We start from the raw sequence: 14,795 nt of genomic DNA, 5'->3' as shown, positions 1-14,795 counted from the left end.
AAACTAATGCTATAAGGAATGGGCTGCTTTTAATCCATCATTAAACTTTTTTATAGTTTATAGAATCAACTATATTAAAGTTTTATTGAATCGGCACCTGGGTATTGTGATAAAATCGTATTGGGAGGGTGAATGGTGAATCCCGTTTTTAAAAGCCACTATCTGTAGGTTTCTAACATAAATACAGTAATACTAGTAGAATTTAAACTGAGCTAGTAGAACTTGTCCTGAAATTTGTTTGTCGAATAATAGCTGCAATTCATGAGCGCCAGACTGTGGTGCAGGAAGCACAGGCGCTCAGCTGCTCTCCAGCGAGACGGCTTCTGTTCCTCTCATAAGTTGCAGAGATTTCACTGAAGACACACTCACCCAGAACAAAAATGATTGATGCAGATAATTGTAAAAAAAAATAAATAAATAAGAAACTATATATTTTAAGCCCCAATAATTCGCCAGGCCAATATCTGGTCGACCCCAATTGTATGTCCACTTTATCTATACACACGTTGTTGTTGTTGCCTGTAGCTCATCTGAACTGACTGACCACTATTCATGTCCTCTACACGATCATGACACTAACCTGGCCGGGGCATCATGGTGTGTGTCACTGATGGTTTTAAATGTTACTGCAAAGGTCACAGCACAATAGCTAAAAATATCAAGCATGAGCTGTAATGTCTAAATGTTAGGAGTGTCTAAAGTAAACGGTAAGAATACAGTGTTTATAGTGATGGTGATCAGAGTGTATCAGTTTTTATAAACACACCATGCTCTTGCCATTTCTGTGCCAGCTAAATAATCTCCGGCTATCCGTGATCTGGCTGTCCTTTTGGCTTTTTGTTTGACTGACATGATGATGGATGTAATATCTAAAGTGCACCTGTATAATGAGTTTCTGTATACAATGCATAAGCAATAAGTATAGATGGTGTGTAGGTGTACAGTATCTAGCTCTAATTCACCTTTTTAAGATCTGAACTTCATGTTCTGCTGCAAACTGGTGCAATGCAGAGTCTGTTCCCTGAGCTCCAGTGCTCTGTCTTTTTCTCAGGTGAAGGAGTCCATTCTGAACGATGAAAATTACTGTCCTCCTGAGACCGCGGTGCTTCTGGCGTCCTACTCGGTCCAGGCCAAATACGGCGACTACAGCAAGGACGTCCACAAGCCTGGCTATCTCACCAACGACAGGCTTCTACCACAGAGGTGAAGAGCAGCACCTTAGTGAATGCCTGTTTTTTTTTTTTTTTTTTTTTTCTTTCTCCCCGTCTCAGGCTTTATTTTTATCCTGTTTCATATGTTGATTTTTTTTCTTTTTTAAAGGTTACTGATTAGTGTATCATCATTGACATTTATATAATTTTTCTTCAAATGAGACAGTAATGAGTTTGAGACGAGGTTTAAGACCACATTATAAGCGAGGTACAGACCTCAGACGTCAACTGAGCCGACCCGAATTTATGCTTCAGCAGGCAGCGTGTCAAAACACAACCGCGTGTGACATGAGGGCTATAATTAAATGTCCCTGGCTCAGACGAGCATTTGAGTCGCTCGTGAAATTACCTTGTGTGGTGCTGTGAGTCAAAGGAAAAGAATAAATCTGTGCAGATCTGAAAACTCTGGTCCAAACCAGTAAAGTACATGGCTGATTTAACAGCTAAAACTTTTAACTTTTTTATTCTAAGGTTCTACAGGAGATGCAGGAGTGTCGGATAATAAATATTTAAAACCCATGATTAATTCATTCCTGTTTCGAAAACATACTTTGCATGTTATTCACTGGTTTCACAATCAGATTAAAATTTTTAACGTCTGTTCAGAGTTCTAGAGCAACACAAGCTGACTAAAGAACAGTGGGAGGAAAGGATACAGACTTGGCATGAGGAGCATAGAGGCATGCTCAGGTAATTACTGTTTACAGCCACCACACACACACACACACACACACACACACACACACACACACACACACACACACACACTCATAATAGCCAACAACAGAACGAGGTTCGTTTCACACACCGGCCGCGTGTTGACGTGATACTCGTGGTTGTGCTTTCAGAGAGGACTCCATGATGGAGTATCTGAAAATCGCGCAGGATCTAGAGATGTACGGTGTCAACTACTTCGAGATTAAGAACAAGAAGGGAACAGAGCTGTGGCTGGGAGTCGATGCTCTGGGTCTCAACATTTATGAACATGAAGACAAGTGAGTCATGCACAGACCACCACACTTTCCATAGTTTATACTGCAAGCACCAATGTTTTATATTTAATATTCTTGATTTCAGGTTTTGTTTTTTAAGGTTGCCATGTTGGTAAGGAAAAAAAAAATTAATATATCAAAAGCAAATGATTGTTTATTTAATACTTAAAAAAAATATTTTGGTGTCTAAAATGATTGGCTTCCTTTGTAAAAATGTTTTGCACCATCCCCCCCCAACCCTCACCTTTCTACAAAACAATGATTTAAAAATGATCCAACTCCTTTACTGTTAATATTTTCTTATTCTTGTTCTGGAGAGAACTGCAGCACTTACTGTAATGTTGGAAATTAAAGCCACATGTTGAGAAATCTCGATCCAGTCTTTAATTGAAAACATTTTCAAACTTTATGTTTTTAAATTAACTTGCTTGTATTCATTAAGAGGTCAAATCTGGAGACTGAGACACCCTGTCTGTCTGTGTTCATTTGGAGCTGTGGTTGATGTATCACCTTGATTAAAGCTCAGCTCCCTAAAGTCCAGGTTTGAACCTTGTATAAGTACATTAAGGCTATTATTCCGCTATTAATCAGAATAATGGTCCGATCAGAATAATAAGGCATCATGTAAACATCTCAGCCTGATCAGAGTAAGAGGGGTGGTGAATGAATTCCTTTTTAATAATCTGTTCAAGAAGTAAATATTAGTCATCATTGTGTATACTCGAGCGGATCTTTTCTCTCCTGTTTAAATATGTATTTTCCTTCAGTGCGTTATGGAAATTTTGGTTCTCTTCCTGATCTGTAAACAGTTCTCTCTCCTACTGGTCTTTGCTCGGGTTTTTGGCTGATGATTGGTTACTACACGTGAAACGTGAGCCAATCATAGATGAGAATGAATTCTGGCAACCAATCATTATGCAGAGGGTGGGATCTCGCCAGAAAATATAGGGAAGTTGGAGAAAAAAAAAATTTTGTCTGACGCTTCACATCAGACAGATCCACTTTGCATGTTTAAAAAAAAATAATTGTGCATTTTATTACGATTTCAATTGGATTGAAGAAATATTGTCCATGTAAACATACACTAGCAGTCGAAAGTTTGGAGACACCTTCTAATTCTGTGGAGGTCCCTGATTTTTATTTCGTTCTATACTATAAAAAATATAATATCTTCCCTGAACAGATGTTTTAGCTACTCATGATTTGTAAAGTCTTCATAACGGCTCTAATCTGACGTGTTGTTTGTTTATTGGTGATTTTTGAGGCTCTTTTGGTCTTGCTGTCCTGGTATGGTCTTCATGAAAGCCAGGTTCATCATGGTGCTTGATGGGTTTTGCGAAGGCGCTTGACCGTACTGGTGTTGCACGAGAAAAGCTGACCTTCATGTCTTAAAATAACAGCTGTGACTGATGTTGTTGCTAGTTAATTACACAGGTCCATGTGTTATTTCATAGCTCTAAAATATATCCAGTAGTATCGAATGTGGGGAAAAAAAACATTGAATTGAAAGGTGTGTCCAAACTTTTGACTGACACTGCAGATACTGATGCCCTGCAGTATTTTATAGATGCTACAGTATAAGCTGGTATGAGGTTCATGGTATTTAAAAGAAACCAATGGCCTGCTTTTACTTCTGGCACTAATGGTAAACCATAAATATTTTGGTAAACAACCAGCCTTTCAGGTTTTAATTGTACTGATCCCAGTGGTGTTATTGAGGCTGTCCTGGTTAAGGTGCTTTTTTTTTTTTTTTTTTTTTTCCATCTTGTCCTCTGCTGGTTGAAAAAGAGAAGTGCTGGATCAGTGCATGAACAGGACCAAAGTAAAGGCCAGGCTGTCCATTACTGGATGTTATTCCTGTGTGAGGAACCAGCGAGTGGGTATAATGTTCTCCGTAAACAAACTCAGGGAGAAAGTAATTCTTTAATTCTTCCTGCGGGATTTGGTTCAACCAGATTTCCGCTTCGTCAGAAAAGATCGTAATCTTTGGCGAAATAATTTGCTTTCACTTTAAAAGCAGTCTGGTTGTTATGAGTCACCAGAAAAAGGTAAAAAAAAAAAAAAATTGTAGAGGGAAAGGAGATTCGAGAGCGGACCGTGATGGGAGGCCTGTCAGCAGAGTCGGCCTTGATGCTGGACGAACGTGTTACTCAGGAATATAACGTGGATGCGTCATGTGTTTAAGTAAAGGTCACGGCCTCTTTCCTGGAAAATAATGATATCAGTGCAACAGTCTGGCTGGTGGTTATTTTTTAATATGGTCGAGTGCAACATGATCTTGACCTGACTATTGAAGTGAAAGAAGTGTGAAACGTCAGTGAGCCAAGCCTCGAGTGTTTATCAGTCATGCACACTTTGTTCCTCAAGTGATTTTTTTATTTTTATTTGAAGATCTAAAAATCGACCCACTATAGTATGCTCTTTACTGTAAGTTGCTTATGAGGTTTCTAGATAATTCCACACCAGAGCTGATGACTACGTTAAGCTTCAGCCTGTACGTGCTTCACTCTGATGCCCTCTGCTGGCAGAGCTCAGAAGTGTTCTTGGTGCCATTTCCAAGTTAAATGACATTCAGTTTGCATTTTCTCACATATTTGCTTTATTTATTTATTTATTTATTTATTTATTTATTTTATCTGTTTAGGCTCACACCAAAGATTGGCTTTCCTTGGAGCGAAATCCGTAACATTTCTTTCAACGACAAGAAATTTGTCATCAAGCCCATCGATAAGAAAGCACCAGTAAGTCTTCACAACTGTGAATTATTAAGATTTGTGGCAGATTTGATAGGCAGAGCCTCACCTGACATTGTATTTACTTGTGATCATGATTATGGCTTCTATCATTCAATAAATTGACGGCAATGTTATTCATAGTGCCACATGAAATGGACAAGCTCGTGGATGATGTAGGCGCTTAACTATTTCAAGCATTATGTATTTGTTGTTTGATTAGAAGTACTGACGATTTAAAGTTACAGGCAGGTAACAAGCTCTTGCTGTCTGAGTAATCCTGCAACTCTCCACTATTTTAATAAATAAATAAATAATTAACTATTTATTTATTAATTTAAATTAAATAATTAACTCTTTATAAGCGCTTAGCATTTATATCTATATATCTTATTTATATATTTTATATCATGTGCTTAATTGATAAACAAAAAAAATCATATTGCGATTATTTTTGACATGTATTAAGGTTTAAACCGCGATTTAATTATAATATTTTGTATTTATTTATTTATTTATTTAGCACAATAATGGCACAAATTATCTAATAAAAAAATTATACCTATATACTTATTATTTATAATAAGTACTATATAATACTATATATATTCTACATAAAATCCTGACTGTGCGTATATTATCTATAATACATTTGAAGCTTTTTTAATGTTAAGTAATTCCACAGGTCCATACTGCGATTTAGATTTTTTTTCATGCAGTTAATTGTGCAGGACAAACATGTGCTAATAAACCATAATGAAAAATATTAAATGATTTAAATTTGTGAAGTAGCAGCAACAAAACAATTCAAACAGTTAAAGTTTAAAGGTGGTAAATGGCAATTAAGTCAATTTGTTAAGAAAACTGAGATGATGGTGGATGGTGTGGTCATAAACAGGAGTTGGATAAGTGGGAAAGAAAGAACACGCGCATTTGACATTTTACAGTACATGATCTAATATTTACATAAAGGTTACCAGTTTAAGCATTCTGTGACATTACTGCTTGCACAGTCTACTTCTTAAGGGTTTGTAGTGTATGTAACTATAATGAGAAGTGTGTGTATTGACTGTTCTGGTAAATATGTACATATGCTTTAGATTATATTTATTTAACCTAAACCTAAGTGTTTTTAAATAGCACATAAAAGAGCTACTCGGTTAAAATGACCAAGTAAGACGTCTTACTTTAAATGAACTTTCCCGTAGGATTAAAATGCAAAGCGTTCTAAAGCATAGCTCACACCCTAAACTTATAAATAGACCGTTAAAGGACATATTAAGTTTGTTAATAAACAGCGTATTTTATCTCGATGTGTGAACATACCCGACACGGTTATGTCTCGTTTGTGTATTTACAGGATTTCGTTTTCTATGCACCACGGTTGCGGATCAATAAACGGATCCTGGCTCTGTGCATGGGTAACCACGAGCTCTATATGCGAAGAAGAAAGCCAGATACCATCGAGGTGCAGCAGATGAAGGCTCAGGCCAGAGAGGAGAAACACCAGAAACAAATGGAGAGGTACATGTTTAACCAAAAAAAAAAAATGCATGGTCTAGCAACAGTAGTTACCTTATAATACGAAACTATGAATAATTAGTTTCTGGCTAGAAAAAAGATTACTAGGTGTGTGTGTATGTGTATATATAATATTGTTATGGATTATCATAATTGACTAGCTTCATGGTCTGATTAACAAACATCATATAGGCTCCATTGTTCCACATGACTTCCTGTTTAGTCTCGATATCTGTGGAAAAAGTTTGTGGTTAAAAAAATGAATAAATAGTAATGAAACAAAGTGCATAAACCACACCGAGTTTCACACTCGTCGGCTTAAAACAGATCCCCAAGACTACAATGTGCACTAAAGCCTGACAGAAAAAGACCAAGGGATTTTATTTATTCATTTTTTTTCTCAATCTACTGACTACTTTTTACGAGTTTGTTCACTAAGTGTCTGCTAATACCAACATGAGAAATTGTGAAATAGTTTGTAAATGCACAACTGGTCAGCATTATCAAAATAAAATGGCGGAAGCAGATGTTTAGTTCTGTAGCAGGTTTCTATTTTAACGTTTCTATTTTATTCTAATTAAGTCTATTCTGTTATAGGCCGCGATGTTAGCGCTAATATTTGCTGATCTGACCGCAGGTGTCTTATTAAAAACAGTAACATCACCCTGACGAAGACACAAAGTGAAAAAACCTGTCTGTGTGTGCTCATGGTGTTTGACATACTGGGCCCAGAGTTCTTAATTTATTTGAACTTTCACGCCCAGCGTGTCCATGTAATCACAGGAAGACGTCAGGAGTCATAAAAGTCTGAAGTCTGTTTTCGTGTCGTAAATGTGACGCAGGTCGACAAACTTCAGCACCCATCACTGATGTGCAGTCTTCAAAAATTTGACACACATAGTGTTCAGGATGTTTAGATTTCCACACAATGTTAACATTTGTTCTAAAAGGTTCTTTGATCAAAATAAATACTGTTTGTTAATTACAGATAATATGTGAAGGAAAGTTAAAGGTGAATGGGTTTTTATTAAATTCCCTTTTTAACCACTAGAGGGCAACATTTACATTCTGTTTTCTACATAAGCTGTAAAATTAATTTACAGTTATATAACTAAAGATTCTGGACCTTTCCAGAAAAAATTATTACTCGCTAACAACAAGCATCGTGTCTTGGCTTTTATTTTGTGTTGTTGATGTAACAGAATACGAATGCACTAAACAGATACAGCTTGTTTTTCATGTCAGATACGAAGCTTAAAGGCCGTGCTCATTAACATGAGCAGGCGCTGGCGCTTTGTAAATGCCTGGCTGTTGGTTTGGATTCTATTTTAAAAATAGTATGAGGGTGAGTCAAAAATTATCCGCACTCGCATTGTAAAGATTATTTTAATTAACTTTAAAAAAAAAAAAAAAAAAAGAAATGCACACTTTTTTTCAACATAAACTCCTTTCTTTTTAATACACTTTGTCCATCCGTAAACAAGTTTCATATTCCCTCGTTAAAAAATGTTTAAGGTCGAGCGTGAGCCACGAATGCACGCTGTCTTCACTTCTTCATCAGAAGTGAGTTGTCATTCTCGTAGGGCTGCTTTCAGGGGACCAGTCTAGTGAAAGTCTCATAGAGCAAAGATCAGGAGGATGCTTTAACACCAGTGCCGACAGTGCAGAGGTGTGCAAGATCACAGCGCTTGTGGATAGCAGTCCTCTGTGTTTAATTCGATGTTTAGGCTTCAGCTCTTTAATAAGCGTTTGATTTGTTGATTGTTGAACCTTTTTCCGATAATGTTTCCATGCAAGAAAACTTGATGGTTGACTTTTGAAAACTAATTTGCTGCTGTTCTTTATCCATTTTGCTGTTCTTTGTTCTATTTTTTTATTTTTTTTACGTACACAACCATATACAGTAAGTGGTAGTGGCGCAGTTACGAATAAACTGACGTAACACGTTCACACCTGCACAGCAGTGACTGGGGAGATACATGAGCCTTGAACAGTAGGCTTAATATCACCAGAGTGCGGATAATTTTTGACTCGCCCTCAATACTTTATAACAAATTTTATTTTTCCAAATGATTCCAAAAATGTTTTTATTTCAGGGATGATGTATGATCAGACAACATGAAGAATTGTAACAATTTCATACATGCATCAATTTCTCACCCATTTACACTCTCTGTCTCTCTCTTTTCTTTTCTTTTTTCTTTCAAGAGCTCAACTTGAAAATGAAAAGAAGAAGCGCGAGTTGGCAGAAAAGGAGAAGGAAAGAATAGAGCGTGAGAAGGACGAGCTGATCGAGCGTCTGAGACAGATTGAAGAGCAAACAGCCCGAGCACAGAGAGGTACAGGAGCATCACGGACGAAGCCTCCGCAGTCATGTGTTTTCAGCCGGGTCATGTCAGAATAAAAAGGGGGGGGGAATTGCTAAACTTGAGAGGTCTCTCGTAAGAGAAGTGAAACTGTAGTAAAGTGAAGTGATTCTTTAAGATTGCAGCACGAGTACAGTCACATTGACGTGTCGCTGCGGGGCTTTGGTCACTCATATTTTGGGTTGTTCGCCGAAAAGATGATGAAACAAATTCGACTGTGATGAGATCATGGATCATGTGTGTATCAGTGTGCTTTGATGTGTATCTCATCGTACACTTGATAAAGCACTACTGTTGAAGTCAGACAGTCAACAGAGCTGCTGATATAAAAATATTACATCTCAGCTCAGGTAATTTAATCACTAAGCAAGCCGTGTAGTGAAGGTACACCTCAGCCCTTCCTGAATTCGGTTATTGTTCTGCCTCGGGTGCGATGTGAAACTAGCTGAGATGAAAGGGCGGGGCCAAAAAAAGTACAGGCCAGAAAGATGCAAGGTCATGACTTTGTTTTTTATTTGTCTCATAGTGATCACAGTAAAATCATTTGGGCCAATATGGGTCAAATGCTTGCTCCTTGACTTCGTTTGTAAGCTACACGGAGGTGCATACTGTAGTGCATACTGTATTTACTGTAGATCTGCTCATACAAGTAACCGAGCTTGACTGTAAAGTTTTGTCAGAGAGATCATTAAGACTCAAATTTTATCTGTCACGTACACAACCATACACAGTATGATATGCAGTGAAATGCGTATACGACTGTATGTGACCTAAAAAGAAGGATTGCCCTACAGGGAAATAAATTGTATTACAGACAACTGTTAAATTTAAAATTAGGAAATTATAACAAATAAATTATAGAGAGTTTATAAACTGGCTAAGGTATATTTATATACTAAACAGATAAACTGATGTGTGTGTGTGTGTGTGTGTGTGCGCAGAGCTGGAAGAACAGACGCGTCGGGCTCTAGAACTGGACCAGGAAAGGCAGAGGGCGAAGGAAGAAGCTGAGAGACTGGAGAAAGAGAAGCTGGATGCCGAGGAGGCTCGAGCAGCGCTGGCCAAACAAGCAGCAGATCAGATGAAGAACCAAGAACAACTGGTAATGTCAAATCTACCATCCCTAAATGGCATTTTAAAAAATAAAAAACATCACTTTTAAAGAAGCTGAGTTTCACGGTGTGTGTTGTATGATTCGTGTCTGAGCTCTGCTCTGTTCTCTTCCAGGCTGCAGAACTGGCTGAGTTCACCGCCAAAATCACTCTGCTGGAGGAGGCCAAGAGAAAAAAAGAAGAGGAGGCCAATGAATGGCAGCACAAAGTAACGCCCCTTGTCGAGACTCAATACACACACACACACACACACACACACACACACACACACACACACACACACACACACACACACACTGGATTGTATTGACTAGGAAGAGTCTGACTCGCAGTGATGGCTCAGTGAAGTGTACAGAATTACTCTGCCACTTCATATCGTACTCGGCGCTCTCAACTCTCAGCCTGTGGAGAGGATCGATACAACTTCAAGTGATGCGTTGTGTTGCGTATCAGCCTTGCTGTTTAATGTCCTGCCAGATTGAAGCTGTTCCTCTCAGAAGCACTTCTGTGGTTTCCATGTTACATGGAGAAGAGACTGAAACCTGTGTAAATGTGACTCTTGAGACACAGTTAGTGCTGTATTTGTATTCGGTATTCAGCAGGGTTACTTTTTAACCCGTGTTACCTTAAATTCATTTCGGAAGTGCACTAGATTTGTTTTTATCTTGTCTGATAACAGAAGACTGGACCAGGTGTCACTCAATGGCGGACCATGTTCCAGACCAAGTGGCAGTTCTATCCAGAACTTGTGCTTTATTGATAAATGAGAATAATGAAAACTATGAAAACCAAGCATTTGAAAAAGATTGGACAGATCAATGTGTATTTGTCCAATAAGTTCCGAAACCGAGGCGATAATAAAAAGTAACAAAATAACGTACAGGGTTAGAGGTGAGGGTGTGTAAAATACCTGAACTGAGAGCCCGGTATGACAGAGCAAGCAGACTTCTTTCACATTCATTTACAGCCCAGTAATGAAGATTCACTTAATACAAATACAAGGAAATATACAAGGCCATCAAAGTTTAAACTGTCCACATGTTTAATGTAGTTTCTAAAAGTCAACGATAAGTATTGTTGAAATGCGGAAACTGCATAAATAGAGATCTGAATCCTAACACGACCCAAATTCAGATTTCAGCGCGATAAAAATGTTATTGACCGGACCCTATTAAGTTTTAATTCAGCACCCGTGGAATAGGCTCATCTATTACAGAAGAACACTACGCAGTCCTATAGACCATCTATAGACCTCCTTTAAGTTGTTCGGTACATTTCTCTCAACAATGTTTAGAAAAATGTTGCTTAAAGATTTAAGACAAAAGTGACCTCATCAAGTAAAAAATATATATGTATATAATTAAAATAACAAAAAACAAATAATTTGTGCAGTGAAATTGCTTTACATCAATCAACATTGAGTACAAACTTCTTCATTCTTTAAAACGTCCGGCCTGGCATAAGAGTCAGAAGAGACATTCGCAGTTGTCTGGTGTTACTCGTTTAATTTATGCCTGCTTGATTTCTTCCTGAAGATCATGTATAGAAATTTGCCAGAAGCTCACATTTTACCTGAGAATTCCTGAGTTTGTCATTTTTGTGCATAGGTGAACAGAAAGCGAAAGTCCGGCTGTATATTTGTTTCATTCATTAACTAAATCGGCTGATTCTATTTGTTCAGCCAGATAGACGAGTACTGATCGGCGACATCATATGTTTTGTACATATAGTGTATCTTGTCTTTATACTTTTGGCCACCGCTGTAAGCTCATATACAGTATTCATGAAGCCCAGTAGCGTTAAACACTGGGTCGTTCACTTGGTGACTGTTTAAGCAAAAATATTAGTTTTAAATACACGCTATGAGCCTATAATATTCTAACAATATATAATTGTCTTCTTGCCAGGCTATTTCAGCTCAGGATGATCTGGAGAAGACCAAAGAAGAGCTAAAGACCGTGATGACGGCCGTAGTACCGGCTAGCTCAGCCGAGAACGAGCACGACGAGCATGACGAGAGCAGCGCCGAGGCCAGCGCTGAGCTCTCCAACGACGGCGTTATGCACACACACACCGAGGAGGACCGCCTCACCGAAGCGCAGAAAAACGACCGGGTCAAGAAGCAGCTCCAGGTGAGTCCATCACAGATTGTAGCCACAATTCTATTCTTCCATCATTTCTTCAGTACGCGTAACCACACTGCTGACGCCATCCTCACAGGCCCTGAGCTCGGAGTTGGCACAGGCCCGGGACGACACTAAGAAGACGCAGAACGACGTCCTGCACGCCGAGAACGTCAAGGCCGGCCGCGACAAGTACAAGACGCTGCGCCAGATCCGCCAGGGGAACACCAAGCAACGAATCGACGAGTTCGAGTCCATGTGAGGAGCTCTGAACCCTGACCCCAGAAACCCCGCCCCTCCCGGCCCACTCTTCTGTCCCACTCTCAAAAGCTGCAGCCCTGATGCCTTGGCAGCTGGCTTACAAGCACAGCTTTCATTCTTTTTTTTTTTCTTTTTTTTTAAACCAGCTCATCCCACCAGATGACCTTTAACCTTATGGCACCTGATGATCTAATTCTACTCTGCAGAGAAGCTAGAGGGACGTGGGCACGGCCTTCCCCTCGCACCTTGCCAAAGCTCTCACCCTCGGCCAATCAGGCGGCTTGATTTCAAGCTCCTCCCACTCGAATGATCTATTAAAGGAGCAAGCTTTGTATCATATCTTTATGAACATTTGAAATGATTATTTTTGTTTTTGTGTACATGATGGAAGAGATACTAAAATGAAAATGTCATTTTAGAGATGAAAAGGAAATAGCAAAAAGAGATCAAAATTTTATCAGAATGGCCATCAATTCGTTTTTTTTTTTTTTTTTTTTCATTTAATAGACCCACTTTATTATACACTTTTCACCGTTTGATTAACAAAGGGTTTAAAGTATCTAATAAGCTTCTTTAGTTCTTCACCCGATTTATTAACACACTGCTTTTAAAGTTGTTTCAACACAGATGGCGGGTCTCATTTGGGATTTTCATCTCCACTTTCAAAATAAAAGTGCAAAAAAAAAAAAAACCCTGATAAATACCGAATCATTCAATAAGAATCAAATAACCAAAACTGCGGATCACCAAAGGGAAGCAAAACGTCGTTCACGACTATGAGCACTGGTTTTGAGAAACGTGAGTCGATTTAGGAGTGGGTTTAAGTCGTGTTGAGTCGTTTCACAGTGTGGTGTTGGTGGTGTTCAGACTCCCAGTGTTTCATGCACAGTCTCCATATGGATGGTTTTCCCTGCCTGCTGGCTCACAAAGGTCACGTCAGACAGGCAGACAGAGCAGCTGCTTAAGGGTGTCGGGGTGTGAGGCGAGGCGAAGTGAAGTGTGTGCAGATCTGTCTACCTCTCTGTTTGTGTGTGTGCGCGTGTATGTGGGTCGTGTTTGCATGATGTATGTGTATGTATGTGTGTGTGTGTGTGTGTGTGTGTGTGTGAACAATGAAATCCTTTCTGGCCGGGGAGCATATGAAAACATCAGTCCTGGTATCAGGATGGCTCTCTACCTCATAACTGTAAAGCGTGGAGACTGAAGCGTCAAACACTGAGCGTGCTGTGAGACACAGGGGACAGGTGAGACAGTTTTCCACTCGAGGTGTAGCGTTAATGTCATCTCGGCATGTTTGTGTGTGTGTGAGAGCGAGATTAGTCTCGGCAAGAATTCAGAGCTCAGTATTATATCCAGATTAAGTTAGTGTTGTTCAGCGCCGTCACCACGTGATCCTATAGAGCTAACGACGTACGATACCAAAGCCGTCCCGACGCCGAAACTGTGCCGAGGCCATGCGTAGCAGACTCGAACAAGTGTCTTTCGTTTCATTCTTCTTTCATATCACGAAATTTACAAAGTGTGTGTTGGATAATCACTAAGTGAAGATTCGAATGGACGGATGTGTCACGTTATTTCCATTTTTTATTAATTTTTGTTTGGTTGTTCTTTTCCCCCCTCTTTACAAAGATAACTAGAAGGAAATTTAAACGTCAAGAACGATTCATCTCCTGCATTGTTCATTTTTATAGTAACTCCCTTGACCGTATCTGTTACATGCACATCTTGTGTGACGGGAAAGCAGACCACTAATATTGTTTTATTTTTCTTCCTGTTAACTTCTCCCCACCAACAATTTATACAAGGTTCTAAAAAAAATATATATATAAGTAAAAATCTTAACGACGATGGAGTATTTTGTGTAAGAATTTGGATTTTATTTATTTTTTTTGTATCCTGCAGCGTTAATATTTGATTTCATTTTTCCGCTAGCGAAGGCAGAAAAGGTCAAGGAGCACTTTGGTTTTGGTGGTTGAGACACTAAAGCTTCAAACAAACCCAGCATCTAATTCAAGTGTCCAGAAAAAATTGCCATAGAAAGAGAAAATTCTGTGCTTCCAAAAACAGATTTTTTTTTTTCTTTTAACTGCTTTATAAATTTGAACCACCAGAGTTTAGCGTGCTAGCTTTCACTAAAGGGGAAAAGGTCGCTACCTTAATGCCATGACGGTGTGACGTTGTTTCTTTAAGTTTTTTTTTTTTCGGGTGGATTTTGGCTTGCTGGCGTTGAAGTGATTCGGGGGATGAAAAAAAAAACCCAACCAGAGCAAAGCCGCCACTGCTGCTTCTGGAACCAGCTGTCATGTTTGCAGTTATAGTTTTTTTTTTTGTTTGTCTTTCATTCCCCCTTTTTATGTTTATATCGCTTTCTGTTACATAGAATTCTCAGTCGAGCTTTGTCCATGACTACATATGTAAAAAAAAAATTAAAATAAAATAAATAAAGATAAAATGTGCATCTATTTGCTTTTTTGCTT

At 38.8% G+C, this 14,795-nt stretch overlaps 1 protein-coding gene across 1 annotated transcript in view; it reads left to right on the top strand.

Annotated features, from left to right (window-relative positions):
* Nucleotides 1–14,778, top strand: part of LOC128506874 (radixin) — a 49,980-nt gene extending 35,202 nt beyond the window's left edge. Inside the window, exons 6-15 of the mRNA XM_053477482.1 lie at nucleotides 1,052–1,203; nucleotides 1,818–1,901; nucleotides 2,060–2,206; nucleotides 4,848–4,944; nucleotides 6,296–6,459; nucleotides 8,665–8,795; nucleotides 9,764–9,924; nucleotides 10,050–10,142; nucleotides 11,842–12,066; nucleotides 12,155–14,778. Of these exons, the coding sequence (XP_053333457.1) occupies nucleotides 1,052–1,203; nucleotides 1,818–1,901; nucleotides 2,060–2,206; nucleotides 4,848–4,944; nucleotides 6,296–6,459; nucleotides 8,665–8,795; nucleotides 9,764–9,924; nucleotides 10,050–10,142; nucleotides 11,842–12,066; nucleotides 12,155–12,319 (1,419 nt within the window). The 3' untranslated portion in view covers nucleotides 12,320–14,778. The remainder of the gene's footprint in view (nucleotides 1–1,051; nucleotides 1,204–1,817; nucleotides 1,902–2,059; nucleotides 2,207–4,847; nucleotides 4,945–6,295; nucleotides 6,460–8,664; nucleotides 8,796–9,763; nucleotides 9,925–10,049; nucleotides 10,143–11,841; nucleotides 12,067–12,154) is intronic.
* The last annotated feature ends 17 nt before the right edge of the window (nucleotides 14,779–14,795 follow it).

This window comes from Clarias gariepinus, chromosome 18, assembly GCF_024256425.1.
Source record: "Clarias gariepinus isolate MV-2021 ecotype Netherlands chromosome 18, CGAR_prim_01v2, whole genome shotgun sequence".
In the NCBI taxonomy this organism is placed as follows: domain Eukaryota; kingdom Metazoa; phylum Chordata; class Actinopteri; order Siluriformes; family Clariidae; genus Clarias; species Clarias gariepinus.
This window is presented reverse-complemented; position numbering and strand designations above follow the sequence as displayed.